Source organism: Mus musculus, chromosome 4 (genome assembly GCF_000001635.26).
Source record: "Mus musculus strain C57BL/6J chromosome 4, GRCm38.p6 C57BL/6J".
Classification (NCBI taxonomy): domain Eukaryota; kingdom Metazoa; phylum Chordata; class Mammalia; order Rodentia; family Muridae; genus Mus; species Mus musculus.
This window is the reverse complement of record NC_000070.6, coordinates 144,452,941-144,469,381: the sequence shown is the minus strand read 5'-3', so window position 1 is coordinate 144,469,381 and position 16,441 is coordinate 144,452,941. Positions and strand designations below refer to the sequence as shown.

The window sequence follows — 16,441 nt, the reverse complement described above, 5'->3', positions numbered from 1 at the left end:
ACACACACACACACACACACACACACACGGGAACATACAGAGAATTTTCATTTTTTAGTTAGTAGTATGTGTATGTCAAAGTGAGTGTGCACACACCAAGACACATGTGTGAAGATGAAAGGATAAATAAATTTCTGGAGTGGTTTTCTGCTTCCACCATGGGTCCCAGAAATGAACTCAAGATGTCAGGTTTGCACAAGTGTTGCTGAGCCCCATAGAATACATTTTTTACATCAGTATGTCTGCATAGATAGAAGATTTTTTTTTCTGTTGCTGTGAAACAAACTTTAGCCTAACAGATTTGCAACCACCTGCCTGTTAAGAAACCCACAGAGAGTTCCTGCTTAAATAGTGTCCTGACTATTCATATTTATGCTTGGAGCTGGAAGACAGACAACTAACCTGGTAAGGTTGCTGGTAGTTCTCTTTACTAAGAGAAATGTTGTCATTGCATAAAATAAGGGGCAGTGGGTGGCACAGGAGGAAATTCCTTTGTCTATGAAGTCCCCTTTCGCTGTGATGTCTATTTAGTAGTTTCTGTAAACTGCTGAAAGCCGCTTAACTTTATCAAGGCTAAATCTCTTACCCATTAAGTAGGCAGGAGACTTGCATGGATTGAAAGTCTGTACAGAAGAACTGAGCTTCTGTTGTTTCTCTTCTAACTGGCCCTAAGCAGATTGGAACAGGAATACCTTCTAGCCCTGTCCTCATAAGATATCGTCGTGGTCATGAGCATAATCTGTTTGCCATGGTACCTGCCTTCATCTTGTTGTGACTTCTCCTGCCTGATGCTCTGATCTGTAGCTGGAAATATGTTTGTAACAACAGGCTGCCTTTGTGATTCTTGTCTTACTTTTTTGTCTGGCTTTTTTTTTTTTAAATCAGGACAGTTATTTGCCATGAGACTCCTGAGCAGACAGAAGGCCAAATTTAGGGTGCTATTCACAAGAGACATGTACAGGTAACTCAATGGGACACATGTAGTAGCAGAATCACAGTAATGCTCACAGGTCCCAAAGAGCCTCCTCACCCAGCAATGCCATCAGGGAAGGCAGCCAACCTGTGAGTCAAAGCCCTTGTGGGGGGCCTGTGACTTAGTTCACAGGCTTGCCAAACAAGGCTAAGGGCCTGAGTCTGGTCTACAAACCACATGGTAGAAGGAGAAAAATGACTCCAAAAGTTGTCTTCTGAGTCCACAGACTTACCTATAATGTTCTAGTTCGCTCTCTCTCTCTCTCTCTCTCTCTCTCTCTCTCTCTCTCTCTCTCTCTCTCTCTCTCTCTCTCTCCCTCCCTCCCTCCCTCCCTCCCTCCTTCTTTCACACACACAATAATAATTAAACTTTTAATTAAAAAATAGAAACTTTTATTCAAGCCCAGAGCATTATTCATACAGGAGTTATTCAGCAGTAATTGTGTGTGTGTGTGTGTGTGTGTGTGTGTGTGTGCTTATACAGGTGGAGATTGATGTGAATCTTTTTTCAATCACTTCTCCACACTAAGTTTTTCTTAACTAAGGTTTACTTTTGTGCGTACGTACATGTGGGCCATGTGTGCGTGAGTGCCTTGCACAGGTCAGAAGAGGAAGCCAGATCCCCTGCGGTTTGAATTATAGGTAATTGTGAACTACCCTACATGGGTGCTGAGAACTGAACATGGATCTTCTTCAACAGCAGTTCATACTCTTAATGGCTGAGCCATCACTCTAGCCACTTTTAAATTGGTTATTGTGCCTGTCTGTCTGACTGACTGTGTGTCTGTCTGTCTATGTGTGAGAACATGCTTGTGAAAATTAGAGGGCAACCTGTGGAAGTTGGTTGTCTCCTTCCTCAGTGTTGGCCTCAGGGATCAGTCTCAGCTTATCATGCCTAGTAGCAAACTCTTTTACCCACTGAGCTTTCTTGACAACCCTCCATCTTATTTCTTGAGATTGGTCTTTCACAAAACCTTGTTTTTCACCTGTTCAGCCAGAGTAGCAAGCCAGAGAGCCTCAGCACGCTCCCTGCATCCCACTCTATATCACTCCAGTGCTGATGGCCACAGGTGTGTGTTGTTATTCCTGGGTGTTGGGGATCCCAACTCAAGTCACAGTGGATGCAAGCAAACCTTTTGTGGACTGAGCTGTCTCTCCATCCTTAAAGCAGGGGGTTCTAAGTGACGAGTTAGATATGTAAACCTGAACATTCTATTCTTGGTTTTAACTGTATTACATCCTTTAACAAAATAGCTTAAACCATCTCTTAAAACTTTCTTCCTAAGATTGCTTGAATCAGATCAGGAACTCTATAAAATCATTAATTCATCTAAACAGCATTAATTCATGGAAGTTCATCTTTATGTTATCTGAAGAAAAATCTGCACAATAGGGTGGGCTAATGCCCAGAGATTAATTTATTTAAATTAAATTATATTAATTTAATAATGACAGGAAAGGCATATCAGCTGCAAGAAGCAATCCTGAGATAAAGTCTCTTTGTGACCTTGCCTCTCAGAGATCACCCATCTTAGTCCATGCAAAAAGGTGGGCCATTTCCAGGAAGGCCAGCTGCTAGCCTTAGCCTTTCCAAGGTGGCTCCTGACATAGCCTGATCCTCCTGACTTGCTCAGTTTGTCTTCTTATACAACTCAGTGCCACCTACCCAGAGGTGGCAGTGTTCACAGTGGGCTGGACCCTCCAACATGAAAAAAAAAAAAAAAAAAGGAAGAGCACTACAGACTAGCCTAAATGAAAATCTTTTGGTGGCATTTTCTCAATTGAGAGTTCCTCTTCCCAAATGACTCAAGATAGTGTCAAGTTGGCAAAGGACTATCCAACACAAATGAGTTCATAAAACTAATATTTGGCTTAATGTTAGTGAGAAACTAGGGGCAGCAGAGTCTTGGAACAGTGTCAAGGATGACTGAGCCCGGGTTTATTTACCAACAAGTTAAACCTGAATTCATGGTCATACCCTAACATATGCAAAGGATTTGGCCCAGGGCTTGCCACAGAGGAATGGACCCTTGCTTCATTTTACAGATGAATAAAATTTCTGATCTGTGGTCCTTTCCCCACATCAGCTTTCCGCACAGACTACAGCTGGGGATGGGGATAGGGGTATGTACTAATCAACTGTCAAAACCAGCAGTTTGTGTGGAAGCTTGAACCACGGGTGCAAAGTAGACACAAGGGATAAAATCAGAAAGAAATGTGCAAGAGTAGCTTACTGTTAAACTGGATTTAGAATCTAGTATCACTGAAGCCTACCATTGCCAAAATAGCCACCACAAAAGGTGGCTACCAGAACAAGTAACCTTGCATCTCTGCAGCTTCATGTATTTTCCCCACAATATCTTATATAAATGCCTCTGGCAATGTCCTTCACTTCCCAGCCCACCTCATGCCACTCCCCTCCAAGATTGGTACAGGGATGTGACCTGGTAAGAATCACCCTCAGGATCCCTTCCTTTCCCAAGAGAAAGAGCATAAGGGCCTCTGGACGCTATAAAGCCAGGCAGTGGAGGACTATGCAAATTTTCCATGGTTAGGCATGGTCTCTAGCATCCCTACTCACACCCAACTGGCCAGGATGCATTCCAAGTTCCCATGCCCTTGTAGCAGGGGCCAGAGCATTGCTTCCCAGTGTGTCCATGAGGAGGATGAAGAAATGTGTTTGCCACTGTTTCTATCTCCATCTGTTGAATGTGTAGCTTGGCACACTCATATTTTGCATTTGCTGATGTATTTGGTACACTAAACCACCCCATGAAGAAAGATTTAGAAACTGCCAGTAACTTTCTCATTATTAGAATGCTGGCATTGAGCAGACCCAACATTCAAATTCAAATGGCCCTGATCCAAGTTTCATAACCTCAGCTGTTGACATGCTAGACCAGATACGTTTGTGTTGCAAGAGCCAACATATGTGTAGAGATGCTTAGCAAGCTCTTTGGCATCTGCCTATGAGATGCTAGCACCCAGATCACCTATCACCTGTAATTCTCTACGCATTGGCTCAATGTTTCTTGAGAGATAAAAATCCCTTTATTTGAAAGCTTCTGCTCCATTACCAGTTGAGGAATGTTCTTGTTTCATTTCAGGAGATGTAATAAAATACCCTGATGAAAAACAGCCTAGGGGAGAAAGAGGTTTGGTTCAGCTCATAATTCCAGGTTACAGTTCATCACTGTGGGGAAATCAAAGCAGGAACTTCAAACAACTAGTCACATTACACTCACAGACACATAGGAATTCATGCATGCATACTTGACAGCTTACTTCCTTGTGCTCATCTTCATTTCACCATTCTTACATAGGTCAGGACCCCCTTGCTTAGGGAATGGTGATACCCACAGTGGCCTGGATCTTTTCACATCAACTAAATTAATTGAGACAACCCTGAACAGCTGTGGCCACAGGCCAACCTAGTGTGAGCAATCCCTAATGGAGACTTTCTTCTCAGTTGATTCTAAGTTGTGTTAATTTCACAATAAAGCCAAACACCACAAGGAGGCAGGATATGGGACACATGCCCACATTGGTATGATTATATAGGAACTTCTTGCTAGAAAAAGCTGTTAAAACTGCCTTAACCTCTCACCTGACCTAGAAAGCAAGCATACTCAAGTGTCTCTGTTTTACAATGGAGAAAAAAAGCTCTTTATCAATCCCTCAGTTTAGTGGACATTGGCATAACCCTGAGAGTGACCCAGACCCTGATTCAGCCTCTAGGCTTAAAGCCACAAAGTTCAGAGCTAGCTTTTAGAGATGAACTTTTTAGAGATGGCTTAATAGTTATGATCACTAGATGCTCAAGCAGAGGACATAGATTCAATTCCCAGCACCCACATGGTAGGTCACAACCATCTGTAACTTCATTCCAGTGGATCTGAAGACTTCTTCTGGTATCCCGTACATCAGAAAGGCATGACACACAGACATACAGGCAGGCAAGATACTCATACACATAAGATAAAAATAAATCAATACATCTTAAAAGAGCAACATAAACAATTCTATATTTAAAAAGTGTGTTCTACAGTCAAGAGACAGGCATCCTGGGTGACGATAAAAGCCACAGATGAGAAGTAAGCAGTATGATGGGACCGGGACATGGGTCTATTGGTAGTGGGTACTGCCATTTTAAATATCTAACTAGGCAGAAGATGACATTTGAACAGCTACAGGCAGAATAGGAAGAATTGAGTCCAGTTAAGGTCTGGTATTTGGTGGGAGGGGGTTGCATAGAAAAACAGCAAGCTCAAAGGCCCTGGGGCCTCCTCATCTAGTTGAGGAATAACGAGTGTGGCAAGACTAGAATTAGGGTGTGGGCAGTAAGATCAAAGGGCAAGTGTCTAGTGACTACAGTAACTTTTTGGCTTACCCAACGCCCTATCTATAGTAGTGATGCCAGGATTCAAATAGGAGCTTCTGAGATCTCCTTCCATCTGAATAAGGTTATAGAAACCACTTTCTCCTCAGTATGGGCCCTGGCCAGGAACAACACCCTCCCCTTGGATCTGTGACATCTTGACTGGGCGGGGACAGTGCTTACAGGAAGCAGGGAGGTGGAGAGGGAAGCTGGTAATGTATAAGACACTGCTGATCTGCTTCGTCTTCCATGGCCTGTGGCAGATACAGATGATACTTGGCCTTCTCTGAGGTAGAGGCATCATGGTGGTTCTGGCCCTGACACTCCTTGTAGGTTCAGTTGCTGTGTTCTCACTGGGCAGTCTGCTGTGGGTGGTCGGCAAACACTTCTGGACTGAACACATCCCTGAAGGCATCACTCACCCCTGGAGGCTTCGAATCCTCAGTTGCTTATTTCATCTGACAATGACATGGGTGAGTCTCTGCTTTGCTTGCCTCCTTTGCCTGAAGTTAGGACAAATAAAATACTAGATGCTACAATACTACGTACACACAGTTCAAAGAATGTTTGCTTTCTCCATATTTCCATTACTGTAACAAAATATCCAAGACAAATGGACTTACAAAGTGAGAAGGTTTATTTAGGATCATGGTTTTTGAGGTTGCAGCTTGTGATGTCAGCCTGATTATGTTGAGAGAGGGAGAGAGAGAGAGAGAGAGAGAGAGAGAGAGAGAGAGAGCATATGGCTGAGGAAAATTGCTCATGTCTCAAGGAACAAAAAATGAAGAAGAGCTGAGGTACCATAGTGCCTTTTTTAAAAAGTAATTTTATATTTATCATACAAGCAAATTGACTTCTCCACATATTTTATTGTGTGTATATCAATAGACTTTGATCTGTTTTGTTTTTTTGTTTGAGGGAGGCTGTGGTTTATTGTTTGGTTGGTTGGCTGGTTTTTTTGTTTTGTTTTGTTTTGTTTTGGAGGGGGGTGTTTGTTTGTTTGTTTGTTTGAAACAGGGTTTCCCTGTGGAGTCCTGGCTGACCTAGACCTCACTTTGTAGACCAGGCCTGCCTCTGCCTCTACTTCTGCCTCCAGAGTGCTGGGATTAAAGATGTATGCCACCACCTCCTGGCTTGGGATTTGGTTTTATACTCTACCTTCTTCTATCAACCTATGTCCTCAATGACCTCTCAGTAAGCCTTTTGTTCCAAAGACTCTACCACTTACAAATAGCCTTTTTCACAAGGGCCTCTGAGGTACAGAGAATATGCAAATCATGGTGCCCAGAGGAAAAAGCTAACCTTTGTTAGCCTTCAGTACTTTGCCAAAGGTAAGGATGCATTTTTGAGCTCCAGTGACTACAGATCTGCTAGCAAGAGTCAGGAAGCAACAAAATGAGAAGAACAAAAAGCATATTAGGAAATTAGCTCAGAACTACAGAATGCAACTTTTTAAAAACAGTAAAATTTACTTATGTTGTGTGTATAGGCATTTCTTCTGTATGCATGACTGTTCACCATGTGTGTGCAGTACCTGCAGAGGCCAGAAGAGTGTTGTAGGATCTGCTAGGACTAGAGTTACAGATAGTTGTGAGTGGCCATGTGGGGGCTGGCAATTGAACCTGGGTCCTCTAAAAGAGCAGCCATTGCTCTAAACAGCATAGATCAGAACTTTAACATGTTTTTCATGCCTTTAAAAAAAAACTATTGTTTTAAGGCTAGGCATGGTGGCACACTTCTTTAATCCCAGCACAGTGGAGGTAGAAGAAGGTGGATCTCTGTGAGCTTGAGGCCAGCCGGATCTACATAGTGAGTTCTGGGAGAGCCAAGAATACAAAGAGAAATTCTGTCTCAAAAAGAAACAAGGCTGGAGAGATGGCTCAGTGGTTAAGAGCACTGACTGCTCTTCCAGAGGTCCTGAGTTCAATTCCCAGCAACCATATAGTGGCTCACAACCATCTGTAATGGGATACGATGCCCTCTTCTGATGTGTCTAAGGAGATCAAAAGTGTACTCACATTCATAAAATAAATAAAATGTCTCTAGAGATAGCACCCAAGGAGCTGAAGGGGTCTGCAACCCTATAGGTGGAACAACAATATGAACTAACCAGTACCCCCCAGAGCCCATATCTCTAGCTGCATATGTAGCAGAAGATGTCCTAGTCAACCATCACTGGGAAGAGAGGCCCCTTGGTATTGCAAACTTTATATGCCCCAGCACAGGGGAATGCCAGGGCCAGAAGAGGGAGTGGATGAGTAGGGAAGCAGGGCAGAGGGAGGGTATAGGGAACTTTCAGGATAGCATTTGAAATGTATATAAAGAAAATATCTAATAAAAGAGTTGAAGGGAAAAAAAGAAACAAAAGACAAAAAAAGATACCTATTTTTCAAATAATTGTTACAGAAAATACTGAATTTTCTAAAGAAAAAAAATGTGTAGATCCCCCCTCCATGCCCCAAATCTGCTCTCTCTTATACTCTTCCATCCCCTGTATCTTTGATCTATCTTCATATCCCATAGGACCTGTTACTCTGTTCCCCATTTTAAGCCCCCTTTTTCTTTCTCATGACCTCCTTCCTGTTTCATAACTCATAACCACACTCAGAACCACTTTTACACACACATATAAAAATCATAAGCTAAGGTCCAGCTATCAGAGAGAACATGATTTACATCTTTCTGAAATCTAAGACATTTCACTTACTATATATAACACCCCAAGGACTCTATACCCTACTACAGAGATGTTTGTGCATTTGTGTTCGCTGCTGCTCTATTCACAATAGCCAGGAAATAAAACCACCCTAGATGTCCATCAATAGATGAATGGGTGAAGAAATTATGCAGTAGGAAACACACAATGGAAAAATGAGACAAGGTCTCACTATGGAAGCCAGGCTTGCCTTACACTCAAGAGAGAGCTGTCTGCTTCTGTCTTGTGAGTGTTGGGTTTAAATGTGTGTATCTCCACACCCAGATACAATAGAATTTTATCCAATCATGAAAGAAAGAGAAAAAGAAAAAGGAAAAGGAAAAGAAAAAGAAAAGGAAAAGGAAAAGGAAGTATATTTTTAGGAAAATGATGGAACTGGAGGTCATTATGTTAAGTCAAGTATACCACACTTAAAACAGTACCCCAGGTCTGCTTTTACAAATGGCCTGACTAGAATCCTTGGTTTTCCATTTATCATTCTCTTCTGTAGTCTGTAGTTCAAGTTCCTAGTTACTATGACTCGGTTTCCTGGTCTGGTAAATAGGAACTCATAGCAGCCTCTACTGCCTGGTATTTCTCAAGGATCTAGGAGTTAAGCTATTCAGAAGGTGTATTGCAGCATCTGTGGTAGGGTAAGCTCTCCTTACAAATCATACATGGTCACTATTGGTTCTTTCTCTAATGACATGTTATACAACCATTGTGTATCACTGCTCAAGATCTGAGCTCAGGCATGGGTAGGAAAAACAGTCCTAGGTCGAGTGCCTCGATGGAACTTGCAGGCCATGGTAGCAGAGGCAGAGGCTGGCCAGTTTTAAGGAAGCTCACAAGGAATCTAGCTACAGATAACTTAATGCAGTGATCAGAACTAGGAGTAAAGCATAACAAAACAGCAGGAAGACCATGGCTTGCTTGCTCAAGGGTCAGAATGCAATGTCAGAATTGATGGATAGGATTAAAAATTGCCCTATTTTCACTGCTAATCTCTGATTTTAGGGTTTCTTGCCATTGGGGACTGAAAGAGGGGAGGTTAGCAGAGTACAGTCACCAGGACAGAATTATAACCCTAGCACAAGAGGAATCACAGGTGTTTGGAATACAAGATTATTTCATCTACTACAGACAGAAAGTTATGGTCTCCTCATCCACTTGGCAGCAAGGTGTTATCAGATGGCAGCCATCATTTGTTTCCTTCTTGCGTGTGCATCATTACATCACACATTACTTGTCTGACAGCTATTTGTGCATGAAAATGCCTTCCTGGATGAGTTTCATGTTAAGATCGTTGTGCTGGGGAGATAGGGCAACTTGTAACGTGCCTGCTACTCAAGTATGAGAACCTGGGTTCAGATCATGAGAAGCCAAGCATAGAGCTCAGCATGATGGTTTGAGCCTATGCCTGGGGGATGGAAGGAGGCACAGAAACAAGTGAATCCTTGAAGCTCATTGTTCAGCTAACTAGTTCAATTAATGAGATAAATTCCAGGTTCAGTAAGAGAGTCTGTCTCAAAAAATAAAGTAGATGGGTCTATAAGATGCCAAGCCTGACGACCTGAGTTTTATCTCTGGGTCCCACATGGTGGGAGGACAGACAGACTCTGTCAAGTAGTCCTCTGACCACATAACTACACTCTCTGTGGCTCATGAATACCCACACATACACCCAAATAAATAAATGCAAAAAATAATAAATAATTTGATAAACATGATGGAATAGTTGAGGAAAAGCATCCAGTGTTGACATCTGGCTTTCGCATGCTTACATAGATGTGCATACACCTACAATAACAAATGCATACATTCCACACATCCAACACAGTACACACACACCAAAACATACATCACATACATCCAACACAAGATACACACAAATACAATATATTCTAGTTATGTTTTCTCTCTCTCTCTTCAGAGGAGAAAAAAAGCATAAAACAAAGTAAAGAGAAAAACAGAGGGAAGCTGGGCATAGGGGTGTATGCTTTAATCCCAGCACTAAGGAAGAAAAAACAGGTAGATCTCTGAGTTTGAGGCCAGCCTGACCTACAGAGCAAGTTCCAGGATAACCAGGATTACACAGAGGAAACCCTACCCCCAAAAAATCTAACAACAACAACAACAAAACAAAAACAAAGAACATGAGAAACATAGATAGAAAATTAGGGAATCATAATAGATAAAATACAAGTAAGATTTTTAAAAAAAAAGCCCAAACAAAGGAAAAATGAGTTCCCTCCTTTTATAGTGGTTGTCACCTGGCGACAGCTTCTTGATTATGAGTGGGGACTTGTGTCCCTCTTAGCACTGGGACCCCATCTAGCTTGTATCTGTGTAAGCCCTGTGCATTCTACCACAGTCTCTATGAGTTCATATGTGTGTCAATTCTATTCTGCCTGGAAGACACGTTTCCTTGATGTCATCTATCCCCACTGGCTTTTAGAATCTTTTGGCCTCCACTTCCTCCTGAGCTCTCAGGAGAGGATTTTGATGGAACATGTACCATTATAGGACTGAGTGTTCCAAGATTTCTCACTTTCTGTTCATTGTCCAGTTGTGGGTCTTTGTATTTGTTCCCATCTCCTGCAGAAGGCAGCTTCTCTGATGGTGGCTGAGCCAAACAGTTGTTCTATGGATATAGAGGGACATTGTTATACTTATATTTGTATTATTTGTATTTATATAAAAAACCATTAGCTCTTAAAGATAATACAATAACCTGAAGAAGCCTTGTGTACCACCACCTGCGTTGACATCACTGACCTTAGCTAAACACTTATACCTTCCCATTGCCCCTTTCTTAATTTCCCAAAAGAGAAAAACCTTAAGCACCACATTTTCCAAAAATATTTCTGTAGATGCCATGGAAAGATAAGAAAACATCCTTATCTCCCTCTTCAAAAACATTACCTTCATGGCAATAGATATTTGGGAGACCCAGGTGTCTTCCTTGGAGAGACAACAATGCCCAGACCACAGGTAGAGCAGGAGTATCCAAAAGGAAGGCTCAAGCATTTTTCAGATACCTGGTTTGTCATGTCTGGCTTGCAAAGTATTTATGAAGAGGAGTACATCTGATGATGGAGGAGCTACATGGGCCTGAATAGGTGTGACTTTCACTGCAGGTGTTTCATTAGGATTCTGAGAAAGGGGGAAAGTACAGGAGTTCTTTGGTCCAGTCTCCTTAATATTTCCCAAGATCCTCCTTGGCACCTGGAGAGGGTAGGTGTGTCTGACATGCTCCAAGCTTTTTGTTAAGTGTTTGATGCATAAACAGTCACAACTCATTGCTTCTTTCTTTGACAGGGGATGATTTTTGAAAAACTGGGACTCTGTTATGCACCCCAGTTTGCCAGTTTTTTGCATGATCTGAAACCACTGAAGAGAGATCCTGATGTTGTGGTGAAAGATCTTCACTTTGGGACAATCCCTGTGAAGCTTTACAAGCCCAAGAAACCCTCCTCCATCCCAAGGCTTGGAATCATTTTCTTCCATGGTGGTGGAACCATCATAGGGAGCTTGAGTAAGACAGAGTCTTTCTTCTGCCCTCTTTGAGTCACCTGTCACCCTGATAAATGGGCTTGAAAGAACGGTCATTCTGTGGGGGATAGAGAGATGTCTTAGTAGTTAAGAGCATTTGCTGTTCTTCCAGAGGACCCACGTTTGGTTTCTGGCACCTATGTTGGGCATCGTACAACTGCCTGTAACTCTAGATTCAGGGAATCTAAAGTCTTCTTCTGGTCTCTGTGGATACCTTCATACATGTGTGTATACCACATATACATAAGTAAAAGTAAAATAAATATTTTTTAAAAAAAATCATTCCTCCTGGTAGACAGTCGACTGTTAAGACCAAGAAAACCCAGGACAATTAGTAGGCACAGAACATTTGGTGGTATATTATCGAATGGTCTAACCGCTTCCTAAACTGATATGAGAATACCATTCACACACCAAGCCAATGTACTGTATTCATTGTGGGGTGTTTTTGATACGTGGTGGAATGCATCAGATCATGAGTATATTGGAGACTGTTGTTCTGGCAGCTCACAAAAGCAAAACAGTAAGAAGTTGGGCGGATATTTACTCTACAGCCAGAAGCTATTTCATGGCCTGCTCTGCTAACTCAGGTGCTCTGCTTTACAAGGCTAGGATAGCCAAAAATACTAGAGAAAGGTAAATGTCCTGGTAAATCTGACATTCAATTTTGTTTTGCAGGAACCCACAACAGCATATGCTTGCGTTTGTCCAAGGAGTGTGACTCTGTTGTCGTTTCAGTTGGGTAAGAAAGGGTACGATGGGAACCTACTGGCAGACAGCCCTGACTCAAAGTGACAGGGTCTGAAGTTTGAACTGAAGTTTGAACTGAAGCTGATAGAACTGGAAAGGAAAATAGGGGAGGGCTAGGCTGTGAGGACTCAATGAGGAGAAGCAAGGAACAGAGAAAAGAGAGAAAGTGGACTGGATGGATCCCCTTAGTTGGTACATTTGTGGATAAAGACATCATTTAACCCTGTCATTTAGAGGCTAATGGGAATGGGCATGGCTCGTTGCTTTTGGATGGAAGAGTTCATTAGATCTAATAGCCCTGCCTTTGGCAGACAAGTAACATTTCCTCTGCCTAAAGTCAGCAGTGCCCTGCATGATCACTGAAACACCTAAACATTATTACATGCATTCCCAAGTACAATGGCAATTCCACCTTCTGAACCTAAGTGGCAGATATGAGGGCTTTCTGTATATTTTGTGTTTGGGGCCTTGTCTATCTCTTTCTATTCAGACTTCAACGGGGGATTTGAGATATGAGATGTTAGACAAGGGTACTTTGGGTTTCGATGAGCATTGAGCATAATCAATCGCCCTTGATTCCTCTTTAGATACAGGAAATCTCCCATGTACAAGTACCCAGTGATGAAAGATGACTGTGTAGTAGCCACTACCCACTTTCTGGAATCATTGGATGTGTATGGAGTGGATCCAGCTCGAGTGGTGACCTGTGGTGACAGTGTAGGAGGAACTGCAGCCACTGTGACTAGTCAAATGTTAGTGCACCGACCAGATCTCCCCCGGATCAAGGCTCAGATTTTGATCTACCCCTTACTGCAATTGATAGATTTTGGGAGCCCCTCTTATCAACAGAATAGAAACATTCCACTGCTCTCCTGGGATCTGGCCTTCTACTGCTTCTGTTGCCACCTAGATGTGAACATTTCCTGGAAAAGTGTCGTAAAGAATGGGATGCATTTGCCTCCGGACGTCTGGGAGAAATACAGAAAGTGGCTAGGTGCAGAAAACATCCCAGAGAGGTTTAAGAATCGAGGCTACAAATCTATACCCTGGGGTCCTGTGAATAATGATGCTTACCAAGAGATAAAACGTTCACTGAACTATACCTGCTCACCCCTCATCTCAGAAGACAGTATAGTATCTCAGCTCCCAGAAACCTGCATTGTGAGCTGTGAGTATGACCTTCTCCGGGACCATTCTCTCTTATATAAGAAGAGGCTAGAAGATCTGGGGGTGCCTGTCACGTGGCATCATATGGAAGATGGCTTCCATGGAGTGCTTAGTGCCCTTGACTATGGATTATTGAGCTTCCCTTGCGCCTCGAGAATTATGGACCTGATTATTCAGTTCATTAGAAAGTTCTGACACTTAATTCCTTCCTGGGGGTGCTCCACCAACCTAGTCTGGATTATAAAATAATACAATGTATGTTCTTTATGATGACTAAAGAGGAGGCAGGGCGAGAAGTATGAAGTGAGGCTTTCTGTCTTTTTTCACTGTTGGGGAAAATAAGAGCTGACCATCTTCAGCATCCATTTGAGAAAATGAACCTGTACATGAAGTTTGTCCATAATCCCCTTAGCTAGAATTCAGGCTGTCTGAGCTGATTGAGACTGTATGGTAGGTATATCTGGCTGAGTTGATCTTGGAGAAAACATGTTTGTTTTGTTACAGTCTTGTTGAGCTTTGCCAATGTGACTCAGAATGTAGAGCTTTGATGCCAAGTTTGGTGGGTGGTGAGTAGTGGTGACAGCCTATGGATGCCTAGCTTGCTTGAGTTGAAAGTTGTGAAACAGGGGAGACAGATTCCCCATGGTACATGGCTCCTAAATAGAGACAAGTGAAGAGAGCCAAAATTGTCTGCCTAAGAGAGCTTGGGCATTCTGGGTATCAGAATGAGTTCCCAAAAAATAGCCCCAAAGTAACATCATTAATATTAAAAGACCAGAGTTAGCAGGAAGTCAAGTTCAATGAAACTCAGATCACATTCACAGTGGGAATTCTAAAAAGAGCCAATGGAACAGATGTGTTCTTGTGAACTATTTGTTCTGAGACCAAGAATCAATGCATTTTGTCCCAAGTAAATATAAAATGGATTGACATATGTAGCAGAAAATTTTAGGTATAAATCAGGTGTGGTATTATGTAGGGACTCAGAAAGGACTACTGACCCGTCTCTTCATATACCCTCTGCCCTTCTATGCTCCATGCTGATGTATTTATTCTTAATATGGTGGCCCTGAACAATTCCCTGCTAAGATCTACAAGATCTAGGCTAACTTGTATGGGTATATTCATTTTCCTCAGCAGTCTCAACAAAAGTTTTACAGCAACTCACTGTTTCTACTGGTTTTCTAAATTGTGTATAGTGGAGACAAACAAAAGAGTAGAAATTTTTGACTACTCAATCCAAGGTCTATGCTACCCTTGGAGTAGAGTATGAAACAGCCTCCCCTGGTGTTTGGAGATAGGAGAGTAGTGAATACTTCCCTCATCAGAGGCTAGATGGATGTTGGGTGAACATTAATATTCACCCAACTATGGAAGTGAAATGAAGGCCCAAATTAATCAAGTTTCATGGATGTGGCAAAAAGATGCTGGAGCCATAATGACCAACTGCCCCTTGGGAATTAAAATCCCTTTGAAAGAGAAGACCATGTTGTCCTCCTGTCTTCAGGAGCAGCTTTCAAATGCCAGCATCCAAGTCCACTCACATGGAAACCTGGACATGCCTTAACTTGTTCTCAAATGATTGTGTTGAAATAACATCAGAGAGGAATTCTCATGGGTGGCTTCTTGAGCCATTCATAGTTATCCAGCAGATGACTTTAGTAGAAAAATAAGAACTAGCCACTGAAAACATGTATTGTAGGAAGCAATGGAACCCCAAGAGTATGGTCCTCTCTGATATAGGTCTCTGAGTTGAATTGAGTATGTCTTCAGCCTGGAGTGGGTTTTGTGTAATGATAGTACAGCTACTGGAGGCTGAAGAGGTATGGACTGACCTTCCACATAGATAGGTGCTTGTCTCTTTGACTGGGAGGTGGTAAAACTGATACACTATTGGAAGACTGTGCCTAGTGAAAATGACTGGGGACATCTCAGGGCTGATGGTGCATTTTCACAGCTTTCCCTTCTGTAGATCAGGAGTAGGACAAAGGACGTTTACCTTAGTAGATGGCTGGGGTCCCCAGGAGCAAACCTGTATACCTTTCTGTTAACCAATTCATTTCTATTATTCTTGCAAAATATTCATAACAGCCAACTCCACATGTGCAGAACATTGAACCCCCTTGTTCTTTACCTGAGTTCCATGGAGTATTCTTATTTTTCTTTCTTGTTTTTTTTTTCTTTTAATTTTAATTAGAGACAGGGTCTCACCACATAGCCCAGGCTGCCCTTACATCCATGGTGATCCTCTTGCTTTATGCTTGGCTTCAAAGCAGATATTTTGGAGAGACAGACGCATACTCTATAGATTAGACTGGCCTAAAACTCACTATGTAGCCCAACCTGATCTTGAAAGTGATCACAGTGATCCTTCTGCCTCAGCATTTCAACTGCAGATGACAGATGTGAGCCACTGAATACAATATTTTCAAACCCATCTTTAAGAGGAGGGAACTGAGGCTTTGAGAGATACTTGACACAGATTTCTCAATTCTTCCAAGTTCAACTCAAAGTCAGCTAGCTGGTTGATTCAATGCCCAAGGCTATATGGCTCCCCACATTGTACATCGTGGCCTGAAAAGAAAACTTTTGGTTGTAATCTATAGCCTGTTGCCCAGAAATGAAGTTCTTTTCTTTCCTATTATGCATATAATGGGAGACACCAAGCCTGTCAACTTACTTGAGTCATTTCCCATACACAGATGTCAGCTTCTATGTGACCAGAATCAGGAAGAAAACATCAAGTATTTTTGTCTGTGGATACTCTGCTTTCTTGATTATAGTTCTTTTTCAAGACTGAATAGGTTTGGCCAGCATAGAAACCCCCTTGGATACACTACTAAAGTGGCCAGCTGACAGTGCTAGGAGACATGGGGAAACAAACAATTCATATACTTTTAGGCCCAGACAATTTGAGCTACGAG

The 16,441-nt window shown here is 42.2% G+C and overlaps 1 protein-coding gene across 1 annotated transcript; it reads left to right on the top strand.

The window, feature by feature from the left end:
• Nucleotides 1–5,625: 5,625 nt before the first annotated feature.
• Aadacl3 (arylacetamide deacetylase like 3) lies at nucleotides 5,626–15,611 on the top strand. The gene is made up of 4 exons (NM_001085503.2): nucleotides 5,626–5,823; nucleotides 11,367–11,583; nucleotides 12,279–12,342; nucleotides 12,938–15,611. The coding sequence occupies exons 1-4, from the start codon at nucleotides 5,653–5,655 to the stop codon at nucleotides 13,710–13,712; spliced, it is 1,227 nt and encodes a 408-aa protein (NP_001078972.1). The 5' UTR covers nucleotides 5,626–5,652; the 3' UTR covers nucleotides 13,713–15,611.
• The last annotated feature ends 830 nt before the right edge of the window (nucleotides 15,612–16,441 follow it).

Excerpts from the sequence above, each read along its gene's own strand:
- Aadacl3 (NM_001085503.2), top strand. The coding sequence starts at position 5,653 with ATGGTGGTTCTGGCCCTGACACTCCTTGTAGGTTCAGTTGCTGTGTTC. Across the intron at positions 5,824-11,366 it reads TTCATCTGACAATGACATGG|GGGATGATTTTTGAAAAACT; the intron begins GTGAGTCTCTGC and ends TTTCTTTGACAG. Across the intron at positions 12,343-12,937 it reads TCTGTTGTCGTTTCAGTTGG|ATACAGGAAATCTCCCATGT; the intron begins GTAAGAAAGGGT and ends ATTCCTCTTTAG.